Genomic DNA, 20,636 nt, shown 5'->3' on the forward strand with positions numbered 1-20,636 from the left:
GCATTCAGATTGGAGGGCTGTGACTAGCGGTGTCCCATAGGGATTGGTTCTGGGATCTCTACTTTTTGTGATATTTATTAATGACTTGGATGAGGGGGTGGAAGGGTGGGTTAGCAAGTTTGCAGATGACACAAAGATCGGTGGTGTTGTGGATAGTGTGCAGGGCTGTAGAAGCTTGCAGAGAGATATTGATAGGATGCAGAGCTGGGCTGAGAAGTGGCAGATGGAGTTCAATCCAGAGAAATGTGAGGTGGTACACTTTGGAAGGACAAACTCCAAAGCAGAATACAAGGTTAATGGCAGGATTCCTGGGCAGTGTGGAGGAGCAGAGGGATCTGGGAGTTCATATCCACAGATCACTGAAAGTTGCCTCACAGCTGGATAGGGTAGTTAAGAAATTAAGTTAAGGATCGAATTTAAGAGCCGCGAAGTAATGATGCAGCTTTACAAAACTCTGGTTAGACCACACTTGGAGTACTGTGTCCAGTTCTGGTCGCCTCATTATTGGAAGGATGTGGAAGTGTTGGAAAGGGCGCAGAGGAGATTTACCAGGATGCTGCCTGGATTAGAGAGTATGGATTATGAGGAGAGACTAAAGGAGCTAGGGCTGTTCTCATTGGAGAGGAGGAGGAGGAGGGCAGACATGATAGAGGTGTACAAAATATTTAGAGGAATAGATAGAGTGGACAGCCAGCGCCTCTTTCCCAGGGCACCAATGCTCAATACAAGAGGGCATGGCTTTAAGGTAATGGGTGGGAAGTTCAAGGGAGATGTCAGAGGGAGGTTTTTTACCCAGAGAGAGGTTGGTGTATGGAATGCACTGCCTGGGGTGGTGGTGGAGGCTGATACGTTGGTCAAGTTCAAGAGATTGTTAGATAAGCATATGGAGGAATTCAAAATAGAGGGATATGTGGGAGGAAGGAGTTTGATCATTTTAGGTCTGGTTTAAAGGTTGGCACAACATGGTGGGCCGAAGGGCCTGTATCGTACTCTATTGTTGTATGGTTCTATGGTAAGAGGTTGGACAAACTTGGATTGTTTTCTCTGGAGCGTCAGAGGCTGAGGGGAGACCTGATAGAGGTTTATAAAATTGTGAGGCGCACAGACAGGGTAGAGAGTCGGAGCCTTCTTCCCAGGGTGGAAATGTCAAATACTAGTGGGCATAGCTTTAAGGTGAGAGGGGATAGATGAATGTAGGCCAGTGGATGTTGGCCTTTGGCAAGGTCCCGCATGGCAGGCTGATCTATCTCCTCCCTGCTTTCCGTAGGGACTGCTCTCTTCCGTGACTTCCTTATCTACTCGTCCTCCCCACTGATCACCCTCCCAGCACTTATCCCTACAACTGTACAAAGTGCTACACCTGTCCCTACATCTCCCCCCTCATCACCATTCAGGGTCCCAGACAGTCCTTCCAGGTGAGGCAGTGCTTCACCTGTGAATCCGAGGGTGTCATTTATTGCATCCAGTGCAGCCTCCTGTACATCAGTGAGACCCGACGCAGATTGGGTGACTGCTTCGTCGAGCACCTTCACTCCATCCACCGCAAAAGCAAAGATCTCACGGTGGCCACCTACTTCAACTCTACATCCCACTCTCGTACTGACGTGTCTGTCCACAGCCTCTTCTACTGCCACGTTGAGGCCAGACACAGGTTAGAGGAACAACACCGCCTTAGTAGTCTCCAACCTGATGGCCTCAACATCGATTTCTCTAACTTTGGTGACCCCTCACCTCTTTTGCCCCTCCTCCCCCCCCTTTTCTTCCCTCATTCCTGTGGCCCCCTCCACCCTTCTCTTTCCCCTTCCCCCACCCTCACGACCTGCCCATCCCTTCCCCCACCCTCACGACCTGCCCACCTCCTTTCCTTTATTCCATGGTCCAGTGCCCTCTCCTGCCGGATTCCTCCTCCTTCAGCCCTTTGCCTCTTCTACCTATCGCCTCTCAGCTTCTTAAATCTCCCCCCCCCCCCCCCCCCCCTCCTTCCCCCTCTCACCTGGACTTAGCTGTCACCTGGCAGACTGTGCTCCTCCCCCTCCCCCCACCTTCTTACTCAGGCTTCTGCCCTCTTCCTTTCCAGTCCTGATAAAGGGTCTCGACCCGAAATGTTGACTGTTTATTTCTCTCCGTAGATGCTGCCTGGCCTGCTGGGTTCCTCCAGCATTTTGTGTGTGTTCTTCCAGATTCCAGCAGCTGCAGAATCTCTTGTGTCTTGGGCAGGCTGATCTGGAAGGTTAGGTTGTATGGGATTCAGGGGAGCTAGTGAGTTGGATTCAGAATTGGCTTGATAATAGGAAGCGGAGGGTGATGGTTGAAGGTTGATTCTCTGACTGGAGGCCCAGGGATTGGTGTTAGGACTTACTTTATTCATTATTTATGTAAATGATTTGGATATGAATGTACATGACGCGATTAGCAAGTTTGCTGATGATACTAAATTAGGGGGTCTTGTTGATAGTGAAGCAGGTTACAATAGATACATGGAGGGGAGGGGCTTGGAGGGTTATGGGCTGAATGCAGGCAACTGGGACTAGCAGGGAGGATACTGTGGTCGGCATGGACCAGTTGGGCCGAAGGGCCTGTTTCCGTATGGTATTACTCGATGAGAGGGGGAAAGTTTAAAGGAGATGTGCAGGGCAAGTCTTTTTTTACACAGACAGTGGTAGGAGTGTGGAATGGACTGCTGGGGTGGTGGTGGAAGGAGTTATGATAGTGACATAGAACAGTACAGCACAGGAACAGAGCTGTGCTGAACAAATTAAACTAGTAACTAAACGTCTAACTAAACTAATCCCTTCTGCCTACACAATGTCCATATCCCTCCATTCCCCGCACATCCATGTGCCTATCTAAGCCTCTTGAATGCCTCTGTCATATTTGCCTCCACCACCACCCCTGGCAGTGCATTAGTGCATTCCAGGCACCCACCACTCTGCATATTTAAAAAAAACTTGCCCCACACATCTCCTTTGAACTTACCCCCCTCACCTTAAATGCACGCCCTCTAGTAGTAGACACCTTGACCCTGACAAAAAGATACCGGCTGTCTACTCTGTCTAGACCTCTCGTAATCTTATAAACCTCTATCAGGTCTCCTCTCAGCCTCCACCACTCTAGAGAAAACAACCCAAGTTTGTCCAACCTCTCCTTATACCACATGTCCTCTAATCCAGGCAGCATCCTGGTAAGCCTCTTCTGCACCCTCTCCAAAGCCTCCACATCCTTCCTATAATGGGGCGACCAGAATTGAATGCAATACTCCAGATGTGGCCTAACCAGAGTGTTATAAAGCTGCAGCATAACTTCCTGACTCTTGAACTAATAAAGGCAAGCATGCCGTACGCTGCCTTTACCACCCTATCAACCTGTACAGCCACTTTCAGCGAGCTATGGACTTGGACCCCAAGATCCCTTTGTACATCAACACTGTTAAGGGTTCTGTCATTAACGGAGTGCTGTCCCTTTAAATTTGAACTCCAAGTGTAACACCTCACACTTGGCCTGATTAAACTTGTCTGCCATTTCACCACCCATATCTGCAGCTGATTGATATCCCGCTGTATCCTTTGTCAGTCTTCTGCACTATCCACAACACCATCAATCTCTGTATTGTCTGTGAACTTACTAACCCACCCATCTACATTTTCATCCAGGTTATTTATTTATATACATCACAAACAGCAGAGGTCCCAGTACGGATCCCTGCTGAGCACCACTAGTCACAGACCTCCAGCCAGAATAAGAACCATCGACCGCTACCTTCTGTCTTCTATGGACAAGCCAATTCTGAATCCAAGTGGCCAAGTTACCATGGATCCCATGGATCTCAATCTTCTGGATGAGCCTGCCATGACATGCTGACTGTCCCTAATTAGGCCAGGGTTTTCCAACTGCTCATAACTCCTATCCCTAAGAACTCTCTCCAGTAACTTTCCTACCAGTGACATGAGACTCACCGGTCTGTAGTTTCCAGGATTATCCCTATTTCCCTTCTTGAACAACGGAACAACATTAGCTACTTGCTATTCTCTGGGACCTCACCTGTTGCCCAGAGAGGACATAAAGATCTTGGTCAAGGCCCTACTGTTTAAGAGGCATTTTGACAAAACACATGGACAGGTAGGAAATGGAGGGATATGGACCATATGCAGGAGATGGGATTAGTTTACAATCCCATTAGTTTAATTTGGCCACCATGGTTGGCATAGACACTGTGGGCCGAAGGGCCTGTTCCTGTGCTGTACTGTTCTGTCTTCTATGTCCTTCCTGGTGAATACTGATGAGAAGTATTCATTTAGGAGTCCACCCTAATGAGGACAAAGTGTTCCTCATCTTTAATGGCTCTTTTCCCTATCAGAAACATTTAGAGTCATAGAGTTGTACAGCACAGAAGTAGGCCCTTCGGCCTAACTTGTACGTGCCTATCAAGCTGTCTGTATGAGCTAGTCCCCCTTTGCCTGTTTTTGGCCCATATCACTCAAAACCTTTTCTGTCTGTATACTTGTCCAAATGTCTTTTAAATATTGTAATTGAACCTGCTAAAGCTGCCCCTTGGGTCCCTTTCAAATCTTTCCCCTCTCACCTTAATTCTACATCCTTTAGTTTTAGCCTCCCCTATCCCGGGAAAAGACTGACCATTCACCCTGCCTGTGCTCCCACTGTTTACCCGGCTACTCTCTTGCTCCTGATGTGCTTACAGATTGACTTTATTCTCCTTAATCTTACCTGCCAAAGATATTTCATGACCCTTTTGTGCTTTTCTAACATCTTTATTAAGCTAAATGTAATTATACATTGTTATTAATTTGATTAAATATATTTAATTTTATTAAATATAACTATAACATTAATTATAAAATCCTACACCCTTTGTATTGTCAAGGGCCTCACTTGATTGCAGTTGCCCGCTCCTGTCATATTCCTCCTTTTTTCCCTCTGATCAAACCTTAAATAACATTTCTTATCCACGATTCCCTAATCTTACCATCTTTAAGCTTTCAGCCTTCTGGAACATGCTGTCCCCGAACTCTTGTTAACTTTCTTTTAAATACTCCCATTGTCAAATGTGTTCACTATTGATCTCCTTACTGAGGGAAGGAAATTAATGTGTTGAAAATGGTTCAGGGGGTTTAACTAGACAAGTACCTGCATTGAGCAGTTTGTCGTGAGGAAAGTTTGGGTAGGCTGGGCTATCTGTTGGACTTTAGAGGAGTGAAGTGGGACTTGACTGGATCATACAAGATCCTGAGGAGTCTCAATGGGTGGATGTGGAGAAGGTGTGTCCTCTTGATGGATGAAATCCTAAAATGGCAGGGTTGGGGGTAGGAGCATTGTTTAATAATAAGGACCCGTCCATTTAAAACCAGGATGAGACAATTTTTTTCCCTTGAGTGTTACCAGTGTCTCAAACAGGCAGGAGCAGGACGGGGAGTGAGGACTGTCTGAGACTAAACTGCATTTTATTGCAAGAAGCCTGCCAGGTGAGGCAGATGAACTCAGGGCATGGATCGGTACATGGGCTGGGATATGGTTGAGGGACGGGCAAGACTAGCAGCTCAGTGTTCGGGGGGACAGACGCTACAGGCGTCAGTTTATTGTCAGATGCACAAGCACGTGTGTGCACAGGTGCAATGAAAAACTTACTTGCAGCAGCATCACAGGCACATAGCATCAGATAAGCAGCATTCACAAATAAACGTAAATTAAACATAAATTGTACACAATTTTTACAAGAAAGAACACACGTAGAACAAAAAAAGTCTATTTTAGTATAAAGTGGTCATAGTGTTGCTGTACTGAGGTAATGATTAGAGTTGTGCAAGTTGGTTGAAGAACTGAGTGGTTGAAGGGAAGTAGCTCTTCTTGAACCTGGTGGTGTGAGAATCAGGCTTCTGGACCTCCTGCCCGATGGTAGGGAGAAGATGGCACGGCCCGGATGGTGGGGATCTTTAATGATGGATGTTGCCTTCTTGAGGCAGCGCCTCCTGTAGATACTCCCGATGGTGGGAGGGATAGGCCCGTAATATTCGGCTGAGTCCATTATTCTCTGCAGCTCCTTATGTTCCCGAGCATTGGAATCGCTGTACCAGACCATGATGCAACCAGTCAGGATACTTCCAACCATACATCTGTAGAGGTTTGTGAGAGTGTTTGGTGACATGCCCGAACACCATTAACCTTGTAAGGAACTAAGATACTGGCGAGTCTTCCTGTGTTTGCATCTATTTGCTGGGCCCCGGACAGACCAACCACCAAAAACTTAAAGCTGCTGACCCTCTCCACCACCGATCCACCCAATGTAGGACTGGCACATGTTCGCCCTCCTTCCCCCTTCCTGAAGTCAACAATCAGCTCTTTAAGTTTTACTGACGTTGAGCGAGAGGTTGTTGTTGTGGCTTCCACTCAACCAGGTGTCCCATCCCACTCCTGTACATTACTCATCACCACTGTGATTCGTTCCAACAACAATGGTGTCATCGGCGAATTGTATCTGGTGTTGGAGCTGTGCTTAGCCACACCGGTTCATGTGTGTACAGGGAGTAGAGCAGGGGACTAAGCACACAGCCTTGAGGTGCACCTGTGTAGATGGTCAGTGAGGAGGAGATGTTGTTACCAATCCTCACTGATTGAGGTCTGCCAGTGAGGAAGTTGAAGATCCATTTTGCAGAGGGAGGTACAGAGGCCCAGGTCTTGAAGCTTGACGATGAGTTTGGATGGGGTGATTGTGTGATCACCAAGCTGTAGTGATGAACAGCAGCCTGACGACAAGCTCCTGTTGTCCAGATGGTCCAGAGCAGAGTGAAGAGCCAGAGAAATCTCACCTGCTGTTGACCTGCTGTGGCTGTAGGCAAACTGAACGGATCCAGGTCATCTCTGATGTAGGAGTTGATTTGTACCATAACCAACCTCTCAAAGCACTTCATCACGGTTGATGGAAACGCTACCAGATGGTAGTCACTGAGGCAGGTCACCAGGCTCTTCTTGGGCACTGGTACAATAGATTACCTTTTGTAGCAGGTGGGAACCTCAGGACTGCAGAAGTGAGAGGTTGGATATGTCCGTAAATACTCCGGCCAGTTGGTCCAGGGAGATCTTTAGTCCTAGGCCAGGTACGCTGTCTGGACCAGACACCTTTCCTGGATTCACCCTCAGAGACGGAGATTACAGGGTGATCTAGAGATGTGGGGGCTCATGGGTGTGTCATTGTTCCTCCCTATTAAAGGCTTGCATAAAAGGAACTGAGCTCATCCAGTTGACACCCATTGAGGAGCAGGTTAGAGAGGAGGGGGAGTTGTGTCTTTGATTAGGGAGAACAACAGCAGTACTTAGAGAGGATATTCTTGGGGACACATCCAGTGAGGCTATATGGGTTAGAACTTGGAAGTCAGAAGGGGTATGATCACCTTCATGGGATTATACTACAGGTCCCCCAATAGTCAGCAGGAATTAGTGGAACAAATATGTAGGGAGATGCTGATTAGCTGTAGGAATAATAGGGTTGATTTTAACTTGGCTAATATTGACTGTGGGATTGGATGGGGTGAGATTTGTTAAGTGTGTTCAGGAAAGTTTTCCCATGCAACTTGTAGATGGCCCTATTAGAGGCGGGCAACGCTGGACCCCCTGTTGGGAAATGAGGCTGGGCAAGTGGCTGAAGTGTCAGTGGGGGAGCACTTCAAGACCAGTGACCATAATTCTAGTAGATTTAAAATAGTTATGGAAAAAGATAGGACTGGTCTGTGATGTCAGCTATAGACAGCTGTCATCAAGTAAATCCTACGAGGAGTATAAGAGATGTAGGATTACACTTAAGGGAGAAATCAGGAGGGCCAAAAGAGGACATGAAATATCCTTGGCAGATAAGGTAAAATTGCTGGTGTGGTAGGCAGTGAAGAAGGTTAGGTAAGGTTACAACAGGATCTAGAGGACCTGGGCAAAGTGGGCCAAGGAATGGCAGATGGAATTTAACGTGGACAAGTACAAAGTGATGCATTTCGGGAAGTTGAAGCAGGGCAGGACTTGGGGCATAGGTTTAAGGTGAGAGAAATATTTAAAGGGGATCTGAGGTGCATGTTTTTCACATGGAGGGTGATGGGTATATGGAACAAGCTGCCAGAGGAGGTGGTAGACTCAGGTAGAATTATGATTAAAAGACATTTGGGCAGGTACATGGAGAGGAAAGGTCTTGAGGGAAATGGGCCAAATGCAGGCAAATGGGACTGGCTAAGGTGGCACCTCGGTCAGCATGGACAAATCTGTCCTCCCCACCTCCATTATTCGGTTCCATGCTCCACCTTCCTTTTCTGTCAGATTTGATCGTCTGCAGCCCTTCGTTGCCTCCACCAGCCTCTGCCACTATTTTCACTTTTCCCTCCTCACCTGGATCCTTGTCGGCTCTTGTTCCACCTCTTCCCCTCACCCCTTTATACCGGTTATCACCCTTCTTTCAGCCCTGATGAAGGGTCTCAACCCAAACCATTGACTGTCCATTTCCCTCTGCAGCTGTTGCCGGACCTGCTGAGTTCCTCCAGCTTGTTTGTTGCTCCAGATTCCAGTATCTGCAGCCTCTCGTGTCTCCTCTAACTATCTCTTCCATCCACGCCTCTCAAAGTGTTGTCTGTCACTGGGTGAGAACACTACCAGGCAAATACTCTCACTCACAGTTTCCAAACTTCTTCATTTTATACAGTAAATGGAAAGGCCCTGGAGCATGTTGTAGAACGGAGGGACTGAGGGGTACAGGTACAGCATTCCCTGAAAGCAGAAACACGGGTAGACAGGGTGGTAAAGGACGTGTACGGCACGCTTGCCTTCATCGGTTGGGCGGGGCATGGAATCATGGTTCCTCTGTACTTGGAGTAATGTGTGCCGTTCTGGGCACCCAGCTATAGGAAGGATATTATTCAGCTGGAACTGGAGGGCTTGAGCTATAAGGAGAGACTGGATAGGCTGGGACTTTTTTTCCTTGGATGGAGCTTAGAGGGCTGAAGGATGAATTTATAGAGGTTCATAAAATCACAAGGCATAGATGTGGTGGATGGTGTAGACTTTTCCCCAGGGTAGTGGAGTGTAAAACCAGAGGGCAGAGGTTTAAAGAGAGAGGGGAAAGATTTAAAGGGGACCTGAGGGACAAGTTTTTCATACAGGGGGCGGTGGGTATGTGGAACAAGCTGCCAGAGGAAGTGGTAGAGGTAGGTACAATTACATTTAGGCAGGTACATGGATAGGAAAAGTTTAGAGGGGTTTAGGACGAAAGTGGGGAAATGGGACTGGCTCAGGTGGACACCTTAGTCAGCAGGGATGAGTTGGGCCAAAGGGTGTGTTTCTGTGCTGTATAACTCTATTAACCCTTGCATATACTGGTAACTTGACATGCATCATTACATCTAACTCCTATCACCAAGCTGGGATATTACCTGCACACTCATGAGCTGGCCAGGGTTTTCCCAACTCCCTGTCCCAGGTGTGGGCTATCACTTCTTCCTTGCAATGGCTGGTCTCCCAAGTTGTCACTTCTGATGTCTGTAACAATTTCTTCCAACACCTCTGTTCTTCCTTCTAGTCCTTTCGCAGCAGTCCCTCTACACGTCACTTATGGGCTAGTTTCTCCACTTCCTTCAACTAGCACCAGTTCACTGGTATTTCTCCCATGCAGACACCAACTCTTTCCTTCACATGGAAAGCTGCTGGACAGTCAGACAGCATCTGTTTCCTTTACATCTGATCACTCAGCCACTCATACAATCCTAAGGACTTTCCTGCATGGAGAGTGGAAGGTGCCTGGAATGCGCTGCCAGGGACGATGGTGGAGGCAGATACAACAGAGGCATTTAGGACAGTCTTAGATAGGCACATGAATGTGCAGAGAATGGAGGCATATGGACCATTTGTAGGCAGAAGGGATTAGTTTAATTAGGCATTATTAGCTTAATTACTTTGGTACAACATTGTTGGCTGAAGGGCCTGTTCCTGTGCTGTACTGTTCTGTGCTTGTTCTGTGACTCTACAATTACATACGTGCTTCCTTGACCCGAAGCGAAAACCTCTGTTCAGCCAGTTCCTTGGCAGAAAGAGCTCTGCTCCCAAGCCTGATGGGATGCTTGACATCTTGTCTTGGGCTACACCTGTCAGCTCACTCCTCACCCTCCCTGGACACAGCCTATCCAATCTCTCCTTGTAACTACATCCTTCTGATCCAGCAACATCTGAGTGATGTACACTCTGTCCAGCACAAGCACGTCCTCCCTATAGTGTGGTGATCAGAACTGGACACAATGCTCCAAGTGTGACCTCACCAGTGTCTTTTAAAGTTGCAACATAACATCCCAACATTTATATTCACACCCCAACCTATGAAGGCAAGTATGCCATATGCCGCCTTTACCACCCTATCCATCAGTGCCCTACTACTTACTGTATATGCCCTACCCCAGTCTGACTTCCTAAATGCATCACCAGCAGGAATCAAAAAAACATTTTTGAGCCAGAGTTCAGCCAGGCATGAGCTCTTGAGATTCAAGTTGTAATGAAAGAGTTCAGAGAAGGTGCAGGTAGCTGTCTGGCATTTTGATAGAATGACTACCAACCCTGCTGATGTGCCCTGATATGTCGTGTTTTTAAGTTGAAGGTTTATTTGAGAGGTGGAATAGCATAAACTGTAACTCTTTTGTTGTCTGTAACTCTTTTCTTCAGTGAACTTTGCATCAAAATTGTAAATTCAGCTGATATCTTCCTAAGAATGAGGTCTTAACGTGTTTTCATCTAAGAGAAGAAGTGGCCCTGAGACAGTTTTCCAGCCTCACTATTTCCCTACATGCTCTCAGTATTGAATTGCTTCTGCTGAGTGTGGTTGTCTTTCTGCTTTAAATACGGTGTCTAATAATCTGCAAAAATCACTTGCAACAAATAGCTTTTGTCATGCACCTGTATGGAGCCAGTTGGTTTCTGCTGTCTATGTCCTGAGCCCTGGCTGCTGTAGTGCAGATTTTAATTCCCATTCTGGAGAGATGCTCATCACCTGCAAAGATTCAGTGCCTCAATTATAAATCTCTGACTTGCAACTCGCTGCTGTAGTTACTAGCTAACCTTTTCCCCACCTGGCTGATTGCCAGTGCTGCTGCCCAAGTACTTGCAGATGGAAACTGAGTATCGTCACTCGGAAACATAATCCACGTGTGCAGTGTATTTTCAGCTTTGAACTGTAAATCCTGGAGTTCAGTTGGAATCCCACTAATTATTAATAGAATGGTTGGCTGGATCTGGTAAGATGTCCCTCAACAAACAAACATGGTTGTGATGTTGAATGTTTTCCCAGGGATGATGTCCAGGCACTATCACTGTTAGAAAAGTGAAAATGACCTTGCATCTGCTGGCCTACCTACAAAAATTATGGTGCAGCTTATTTAGAATTCCAGTTACCTTGCAGTAAATGCTAACTTTCCGCTCATCTCTTTGGTTATGTATTGGACCTTGGTGCTCGTTCCCCATGCTGCAGAAACACCTTGTATTGGACCTTGGTGCTCATTCCCCATGCTGCAGAAACACCTTGATTGAACCAATGCTCCAATCGCTCACCATCTTCTTGGATCCAAACCACCCCCTCCCTCTGCAGCCAATTTGTGCTGCGACCGGTTGCCCATCATCAATGACTTCCCATAGTTTCACCAGCAACATTGTTTTCATTTGTTCCTGTACCTCCACTTGTCACATGCACACTGATGCTTAAACGGCCCTTCCTATTCAGCGGCAAGTTGGGAAGTCGAACTGACTTCAGCATTCTGGGTGAGTAAAGGAAAATTTGGCCATGAATTGCAATGAATTGTTAGTGGCTGCAATGAATTGTTAGTACCCGAGACAGTTAACTTCTGAGGCTTTATTTCAGCTATTACCAACAATATTGGTAAATTCACTGAGAAAGATGACTTAGAAATTATAATCTAAGCAAATGGATCCAGATATTGGTTTATTATTGTCATGCACGGCACGGTAGTGTAGCGGTTAGCGTAATGCTTTACAGCGCCAGTGACCTGGGTTCAATTCCGGCCGCTGTCTGTAAGGAGTTTGTACGTTCTCCCCGTGTCTGCGTGGGTTTCCTCCGGGTGCTCCGGTTTCCTCCCACATTCCAAAGATGTACGGGTTAGGAAGTTGTGGGCATGCTATGTTGGCGCCGGAAGCATGGCAACACTTGCGGGCTGCCCCTAGAACACTCGACGCAAAAGATGCATTTCACTGTGTGTTTCAATGTACATGTGACTAATAAAGAAATCTTATGTGTACAGTGAAAAGCTTTTGTTTGTGTGCCATACGTAAGTACATAGAAAAAGTAAAAAGAAAACAGAATGCAGAGTATAGTGTTACATTTACAGTGAAAGTGCGGTACAGGCAGACAAAGTGCGAGGGCCACAACGAGGTAGATTGGGAGGTCAAGAATTCATCTTTAGCCTTTGAGAGGTCTGTTCAAGAGTCTGATAACAGCAGGATGGAAGCTGTCCTTGAGCCTGGTGGTACATGCTTTCAAGCTTTTGCATCTCCTGGCTGATGGGAGAGGGGAGAAGAGAGAATGGCTAGGGTGGGAGGGGTTCTTGATGATGTTGGTTGCTTTCCTAATGCAGTGAGAAGTGTTGATGAAGTCAATAGAGGAGGGGCTGGTTTGCGTGATGGACTGCGCTGCGTCCACAACTCTCCGCAATTTCTTTGGTCTCGGGCAGAGCAGTTGCCATACCGGCCTTGGGAGCACCTGAAATCATGCCCAAAAATTTGCTGATTGATGTGAAATGCTCTGAAAAGTGATTTTTCAATGGTGGTGTGATAACCTTGTCTAAGGCTGCATTGGGATATTGATCAACTGGGAAGGAGTGGAGATGGAATTGAACTCAGATAATTGTGAAGTATGTACTTTGGGAAGTTGAACCGGCCAGGACCACAGAGTGAAAGGCAGGGCCCAAGTGAGTGTTGTTGAACGTAGAACAGTGAAGCACAGAACAGGCCCTTCGGCCCAATATGCCTGTGCTGACCATGATGCCAATGTAAACTAATCCCATCTGCCTGTATGTGTTCTATATCCCTTCATCCCCTGCCTGTCCAAATGCCTTTTAAATGTTGCTATCGTATCTGCTTCTATCACTGACCCTGGCAGTGCGTTCCAGGCACCCACCACTCTGTGCTTAAAAAAAACACTTGCCTCGTAGACCTCCTTTAAACTTCCTGGTCTTACTCTACATCTACGCCCTCTAGTACTTGACATTTCCACCCGAGCAAAAGGACTCTGACTGTCTACCCGATCTACGCCACTCATTTTATAAACTTCTATCATGTCAACCCTCAGCCTGCAACACGCCATAGAAAACAATCCTGGTTTGTCCAACCTCTCCTTATAGCTAATACTCTGTAATCCAGGCAACATCCTGGTGAACCTCTCCAAAGCCTCCACATCCTTCAATGGGCAACCAGAACTGCACACAGTATTCCAAATGTGGCCTAACCAAAGTTTTATACAGCTGCAACATGGCTTCCTGACTTTTATGCTCAGTGCCCCAACTGATGAAGACAAGTCAGCCATATGCCTTCTTTGCGACCCTATCTACTTGTGTTGCCTCTTCCAGAGAGCTAGGGACATGCACCCCAAGATCCCTCTGTACATCAGTGCTCCAAAGGTCCTGTCATTTTCTATATACTTTGCTCTTACATTTGAACTCCCAAAGTGCAACAGCTCATATTTCTGCCAAATCGTTTTACATACATCACAAGCAACAGTACTGATCCCTACAGATCCCCACTGGTCCCAGACCTTCATTCAGAATAACACCCCTCCACCACCAGCCCCTGTTTTCTATGGCCAAGCAGAGAGACTTGGGGGTACAAGTACATAGTTTCCTGAAAGTAGCAACACAGGCAGACAGGGTGCTGAGGAAAGTGTATGTAACACTGAGTACAGTACAAAACATTGATTAGATCACAGTTGGAGTCCTGTGTGCAGTTCTGTTCACTGTGCTATAGGAAGGATGTAGTTAAGCAAGAGACAGTGCAAAAAGGTTCACAAGGATATTGCCTGGACTGGCGGACTTAAGCTTTGAGCAGAGGTAGGATAGGCTGGGTCTGTTTCTCCTGAAGAGGAGGCGGCTGAGGGGTGACCTTACGGAGGTTTATAAAATCATGAGGCGCACAGATAAGTCGGTGAGTCTAAAACTGGAGAGCAAAGATTTAAGGTGAGAGGGGAACAATTTAAAGGGGACCTGAGGGGGCAAGTTTTTCACACAGTGATTATATGGAACGAGTTGGCAGAGGAGGTGGTAGAGGCGGGTACAAGAACAACGTTTACAAGTCATTTGGAAGGTTGATGGGTAGGAAATGTTTAATGCAGGCAAATGGGACTAGCTCAGGTAGACACTTTGCTCGACAGGGATGAGTGGAGCCAAAGTTTCCGTGCTATATGGCTGTGTAGTGTTGAATAAAATAATTGTGATTGAACTCCTAGACCAGAGGTTTCAGGTGTTTGTAAACAGCAATGAATCTTGTGTTACATTTAGCAAGTACATTTTTTACATGCTTTCCAGTTAATGCAGTACTTTTGATACACCCAACATGCTAATCACAAGATGTCAGAGCACTGAGAAGAAAGGACGAAATCCAGTTTTGCCCAGGACACCATTGTTTCTCTTTGGAAAGCAAACACCATGGGAATCTTTTGTATCCACCTGATCAGGCAAATCAAGAATCTTATGCTTTTTTTGTACTCTTTTTAACTATCTTTGTTAATCTATCAACCAGATGACCACATCTACAGCTTATCCCCACAGCAACCCTGCCCTACCCTCTGTGCAACTGAAACTAACCTCTTTACTCTCCCAGATTTGTGAAGGGTCCTTGACCTGAAACATTGCTCTCCTCTCCTCCACGGATGCTGCCTGACCTGTTAAGTATTTCCAACATTTTCTGTTTGTATTTTTGATGAAAGACCATTGACGTGGAACATGAATTTTGTTTGTTTCTCCACAAGTGCTGCTGACATGCTGAGTATTTCCTTCAGAGGAGGGGAAGGGAGGGAGAACAAAGAGGATTTGGACCCTATCACACACAAATCCCCATACCCTTCAGTCTCCCTCAGTCTCGACCCTATCACACAGAGACTGAGGGGTGCAGGAATGGTGTGCCAGCCAGGACAGTGTGGTGAAGGGTTTGTCGTTCTTCCATGTGCAGCTGCTGCCTGATGGTGTTCCAGAATTTTTTGTTCTCAAAATGTGCGGTATAAGTAATACTTTGGTTTTGTCACACCAGTGATATCCTCTGCCTCTGGCCCTGTAACCGGTGACGTCCTCTGGCCCTGTAACCAGTGATGTCCTCTGCCTCTGGCCCTGTAACCGGCGACGTCCTCTGGCCCTGTAACCAGTGATGTCCTCTGCCTCTGGCCCTGTAACCGGCGACGTCCTCTGGCCCTGTAACCAGTGATGTCCTCTGCCTCTGGCCCTGTAACCGGCGACGTCCTCTGGCCCTGTAACCAGTGATGTCCTCTGCCTCTGGCCCTGTAACCGGCGACGTCCTCTGGCCCTGCAACCAGTGATGTCCTGTGCCTCTGGCCCTGTAACCGGCGACGTCCTCTGGCCCTGCAACCAGTGATGTCCTCTGCCTCTGGCCCTGTAACCGGCGACGTCCTCTGGCCCTGTAACCAGTGATGTCCTCTGCCTCTGGCCCTGTAACCGGCGACGTCCTCTGGCCCTGTAACCAGTGATGTCCTCTGCCTCTGGCCCTGTAACCGGCGACGTCCTCTGGCCCTGTAACCAGTGATGTCCTCTGCCTCTGGCCCTGACACCGGCGACGTCCTCTGGCCCTGTAACCAGTGATGTCCTCTGCCTCTGGCCCTGTAACTGGCGACGTCCTCTGGCCCTGTAACCAGTGATGTCCTCTGCCTCTGGCCCTGTAACCGGCGACGTCCTCTGGCCCTGTAACCAGTGATGTCCTCTGCCTCTGGCCCTGTAACCGGCGATGTCCTCTGGCCCTGTAACCAGTGATGTCCTCTGCCTCTGGCCCTGTAACCGGCGACGTCCTCTGGCCCTGTAACCAGTGATGTCCTCTGCCTCTGGCCCTGTAACCGGTGACGTCCTCTGGCCCTGTAACCAGTGATGTCCTCTGCCTCTGGCCCTGTAACCGGTGACGTCCTCTGCCTTGAGATGTGCAGAGAAAAGGACAGCAATGTGGTCTTTCATCCCCCGTCCCCCACTCACCTGGACTTACCTATCACCCACCAGCTTGTGCTACTTCCGCTCCCCCACCTTTTTATTCTGGCTTCTGTCCTCTTCCTCTCCAGTCTTGATGAAGGGTCTCGACCTGAAACATCGACTGTTTATTTCCCTCTGTAGATGCTGCCTGACCTGCTGAGTTCCTCCTGCATTTTGTGTGTGGACACAGCAGGATGTAGATCAGTTGTGGATATGGGCAGAGAAATGGCAGATGGGGTTTAATCTGGGCAAGTGTGAGGTGTTGCACTTTGGGAGGTCAAACGTAAAGGGAAAGTACACAGTAAATAGCAGGACCCTTAACGGTGTTGATGTACAGAGGGATGTTGGGGTCCAAGTCCATAGCTCCTTGAAAATGGCAACACAAATCGATAGGGTGGTAAAGAAGGCATATGGCATGCCTGCCTTTATTAGTTGAGACATTGCATTCAAGAATCATGAAGTTGTGTTGCAGCTTTATAAAACTCCGGTTAGGCCGCATCTGAAGTATTGCATTCAGTTCTGGTCGCCCCATTGCAGGAAGGATGTGGAGGCTTTGGAGAGGGTGCAGAAGAGGTTCACCAGGATACTGCCTGGATTAGAGGGCTATAAGAATAGATTAAACAAAGTGGGGGTTGTTTTCTCTGGAGCAGTGGTGGCTGAGGGGAGACCTGATGGAGATTTATAACATTATGAGAGGCATAGATAGCGAGTATCTTTTTCCCAGTATCAAGATGTGAGAAAATATACCAACTCTATAAGCATCTTGGTTAAGTATTTAATTAAATTACAGGACTGCCTTACCATGTGGACAGAAACAGTTCAAGAAAGCAATCCAACATCACCTTTGTCCAGAACGACCAGGATGAGCTTTGCTGACAATGCCTACATACCATGAATTAATAAATCAAAACTTCAAGGGTCACTGAAGTTGCACCGGTCCAAGCCTTCTCTGGTTCCTTGCCAAACCATCTGTCCATTTAGTCTTGCAGTTTTAAGTCGAGCTATCCTCCACAGAACCTCAGCCGTCCCAAGTTTCCACTACTTCTTTCTGTGAAGGAGTTTTCTTGCCATCATTCCAGAATAACCTAGCTCCATCCTCCACACAGCAGAATAAAGTTTCTCTCCACCTTGAATTATTGGAAACCTCAGTTGGCTCATCTTTTAATATTCTATTTTCAAGATCAAAATGAACCTAGTCTGTACCCTGTGCCACACCCATCCCGAACCACAATTATATTCCTTTCAGATAGGATGCACCAGAATGAATTCTGTAGATGTTGTACAGCCAGAGATAAGTTATCTCCAGTCCTGTTACAGTGAAAACAGACAATGAATTAGCTTTTTAACTTTTTTTTGTAACTCTCCAGTATGTTTTAGTGATTTCTGTGTCTGGACTTCAGTCTCTCTGCTCCTTGAGGACTAATTCTGTTTCTTTTGTATTCTATAGCCCTGAAACAGCAGAAGGCTCCACATTCAATGTAGAAGTGGGCGATATCATTCTTACAGCAACAGATGGGCTCTTTGACAATATGACTGACTACATGATCTTGCAACAGCTAAGACGGTTGAAGGTATTGTTTGTTACTGAGTTGGCATCACTTTGATAGAGTCATAGAGTAATACAGGAGGGAAACAGGCCCTTTGACCCAACTAGTCCATGCCAACAAAGGTGCCTATTGAAGCTAGTCACATTTGCCCGTGTTTGGCCAAATACCTTTTAAGTAGGCAGTTGAAAGGGCAACATTGCAGTCAGTTGGATGGGCTGAAGTCGAGAAGTATCAGGAACAAGGGTGATGAACTTAGAACATGGGTAAGAACATGGAACTACAATGTTGTGGCCAAAACAGAGACTTGACTCTCACAAAGGCAGGAGTGGCTGCTGGATATTCTGGGATTTAGATGTTTCAAAAGGGACAGGGACGGAGGTAAAGGAGGTGGGGGAGTGGCTTTGCTGATCAGGGACAGTGTCACAGCTGCAGAGAGGGAGGACCTCCTGGAGGGATCGTCTACTGAGTCAGTGTGGGTGGAAGTTAGAAACAGGAAGGGAGTGATCACTCTATTGGGAGTATTCTACAGACCCCCCAATAGCAGCAGAGATGCTGAGGAACAGATGAGGAGGCAGATTTTGGAAAGGTGCAAAAATAATAGGGTTGTTAGTAAGTGGGTAAGAGGGGTGGGTTAGTAAGTTTGCGGATGACACAAAGGTTGGGGGTGTTGTGGATAGTTTGGAGGGCTGTCAGAGGTTACAGCGGGACATAGATAGGATGCAAAGTTGGGCTGAGAAGTGGCAGATGCAGTTCACCCCAGATAAGTGTGAAGTGGTTCATTTTGGTAGGTCAAATATGATGGCAGAATATAGTCTTAATGGTAGGACTCTTGGCAGTGTGGAGGATCAGAGGGATCTTGGGGTCCGAGTCCATAGGACGCTCAAAGTGGCTGCGCAGGTTGACTGTGTGGTTAAGAAGGCATATGGTGAATTGTTCTTCATCAATCGGGGAATTGAATTTAGGAGCCGAGAGGTATTGTTGCAGCTATATAGGTCCCTGGTCAGACCCCACTTGGAGTGCTGTGCTCAGTTCTGGTCACCTCACTACAGGAAGGATGTGGAAGCCATAGAAAGGGTGTAGAGGAGATTTACTAGGATGCTGCCTGGAATGCGGAGCATGCCTTATGAAAGTAGGTTGAGATCACAAGACAAGGGAGCAGAAGTAGGCCGTTCGGCCCATCGAGTCTGCTCCAAGGAAAAGGGGAAAAAGAAATGAGAAATGGGGGGGGGGGGGGGCAGGTGGAAACCACACTATTCTAACCCCAATTTCCAGCCTTATCCCCATATCCCTTGATACCCCGACTATTTAGATATATGTCTATCTCTTCCTTAAACACCTCCAATGATCTAGCCTCCACTGCTGTACCTGGCAAGGAATTCCACAAATTCACCACCCTCTGGCTAAAGAAATTTCTCCTCATCTCTGTTTTAAACCTGTACCCTCTAATTCTAAGATTGTGCCCTCTGGTCCTGGACTCACCCACTAAGGGAAACAGCCTAGCCACATCCACTCTGTCCAGTCCTTTCAATATTTTAAATGTCTCTATGAGGTCCCCTCTCATTCTTCTGTACTCCAGTGAGTACAGTCCAAGAGCCAACAAACACTCATCATACGTAAGCTCTTTCATTCCGGGAATCATCCTCGTAAATCTCCTATGATCCCTCTCCAACATCAGCACATCTTTCCTAAGATATGGGGCCCAAAACTGTGCACAGTACTCCAAATGAGGCCTCACTAGTGCCCCGTAGAGCCTCATCAACACTTCCTTACTTTTATACACTATACCTCTTGAACTTGGCCTTTTCTCCTTGGAGTGACGGAGGATGAGGGGGGACCTGATAGAGGTATATAAGATGATGAGAGGTATTGATCGGGTAGATAGTCAGAGGCTTTTCCCCAGGGCTGAAATGGTGGCCACAAGAGGACATAGGTTTAAGGTGCTGGGGAGTAGGTACAGAGGAGATGTCAGGGGTAAGTTTTTTTACTCAGAGAGTGGTGAGTGTGTGGAATGGGCTGCCGGCAACGGTGGTGGAGGCGGATACGATAGGGTCTTTTAAGAGACTGTTGGATAGGTACATAGAGCTGAGAAAAATAGAGGGCTATGGGTAAGCCTAGTAATTTCTAGGGTAGGGACATGTTCAGCACAGCTTTGTGGGCCGAAGGGCCTGAATTGTGCTGTAGTTTTTCTATTTTCTATGTTCTATGTTGTCATGGGTGATTTGAACTTCCTTAATATTGATTGGCACCTCCTTAGTGTAAAGGGGATAGATGGGGCAGAGTTTGTTAGGTGTGTACAAGAGAGGCTGTACTGGACCTGGTACTAGGCAATGAGCCTGATCAGGTTTCAGATCTCTTGGTGGGAGAGCATTTTGGAGACAGTGACCATAACTCCTTGACCTTTACCATAGCCTTGGAGAGGGATAGGAGCAGATGATGTGGGAAAGTATTTAAGTGGGGGAGGGGATTATTAAGCTATTAGGCAGGAACTTGGGAGTGTAAATTGGGAACAGATGTTTTTGGGGAAGTGCACAACAGAAATGTGGAGGTTGTTTATAAGATATAAGATTTCTTCATTAGTCACATGTACATCGAAACACACAGTGAAATACATCTTTTTTGTGTAGTGTTCTCGGGGCAGCCCGCAAGGGTCACCATGCTTCCGGTGGCAACATAGCATGCCCACAACTTCCTAATCCGTACGTCCCAGAACAGATCCCTGTGGAACACCATGGGTCACCGACCTCCAGACAGAATGTGCTCCATCTACAACTACGCTGTGTCTCCTATGGGCGAGCCAATTCTGAATCCACACAGCCAAGTTTCCGTGGATCCCATTCCTCCTGAGTTTCTGAATGAGCCCTCCATGAGGAACCTTATCATG

General features: G+C 47.1%; 1 protein-coding gene across 1 annotated transcript in view; it reads left to right on the forward strand.

The window, feature by feature from the left end:
• LOC127581381 (protein phosphatase PTC7 homolog) overlaps positions 1 to 20,636 on the forward strand; it is an 82,407-nt gene that overhangs the window by 34,745 nt on the left and 27,026 nt on the right. Inside the window, 1 exon segment of the mRNA XM_052035757.1 lies at positions 17,656 to 17,779. Within this exon segment, the coding sequence (XP_051891717.1) occupies positions 17,656 to 17,779 (124 nt within the window).

This window comes from Pristis pectinata, chromosome 21, assembly GCF_009764475.1.
Source record: "Pristis pectinata isolate sPriPec2 chromosome 21, sPriPec2.1.pri, whole genome shotgun sequence".
Lineage (NCBI taxonomy): Eukaryota > Metazoa > Chordata > Chondrichthyes > Rhinopristiformes > Pristidae > Pristis > Pristis pectinata.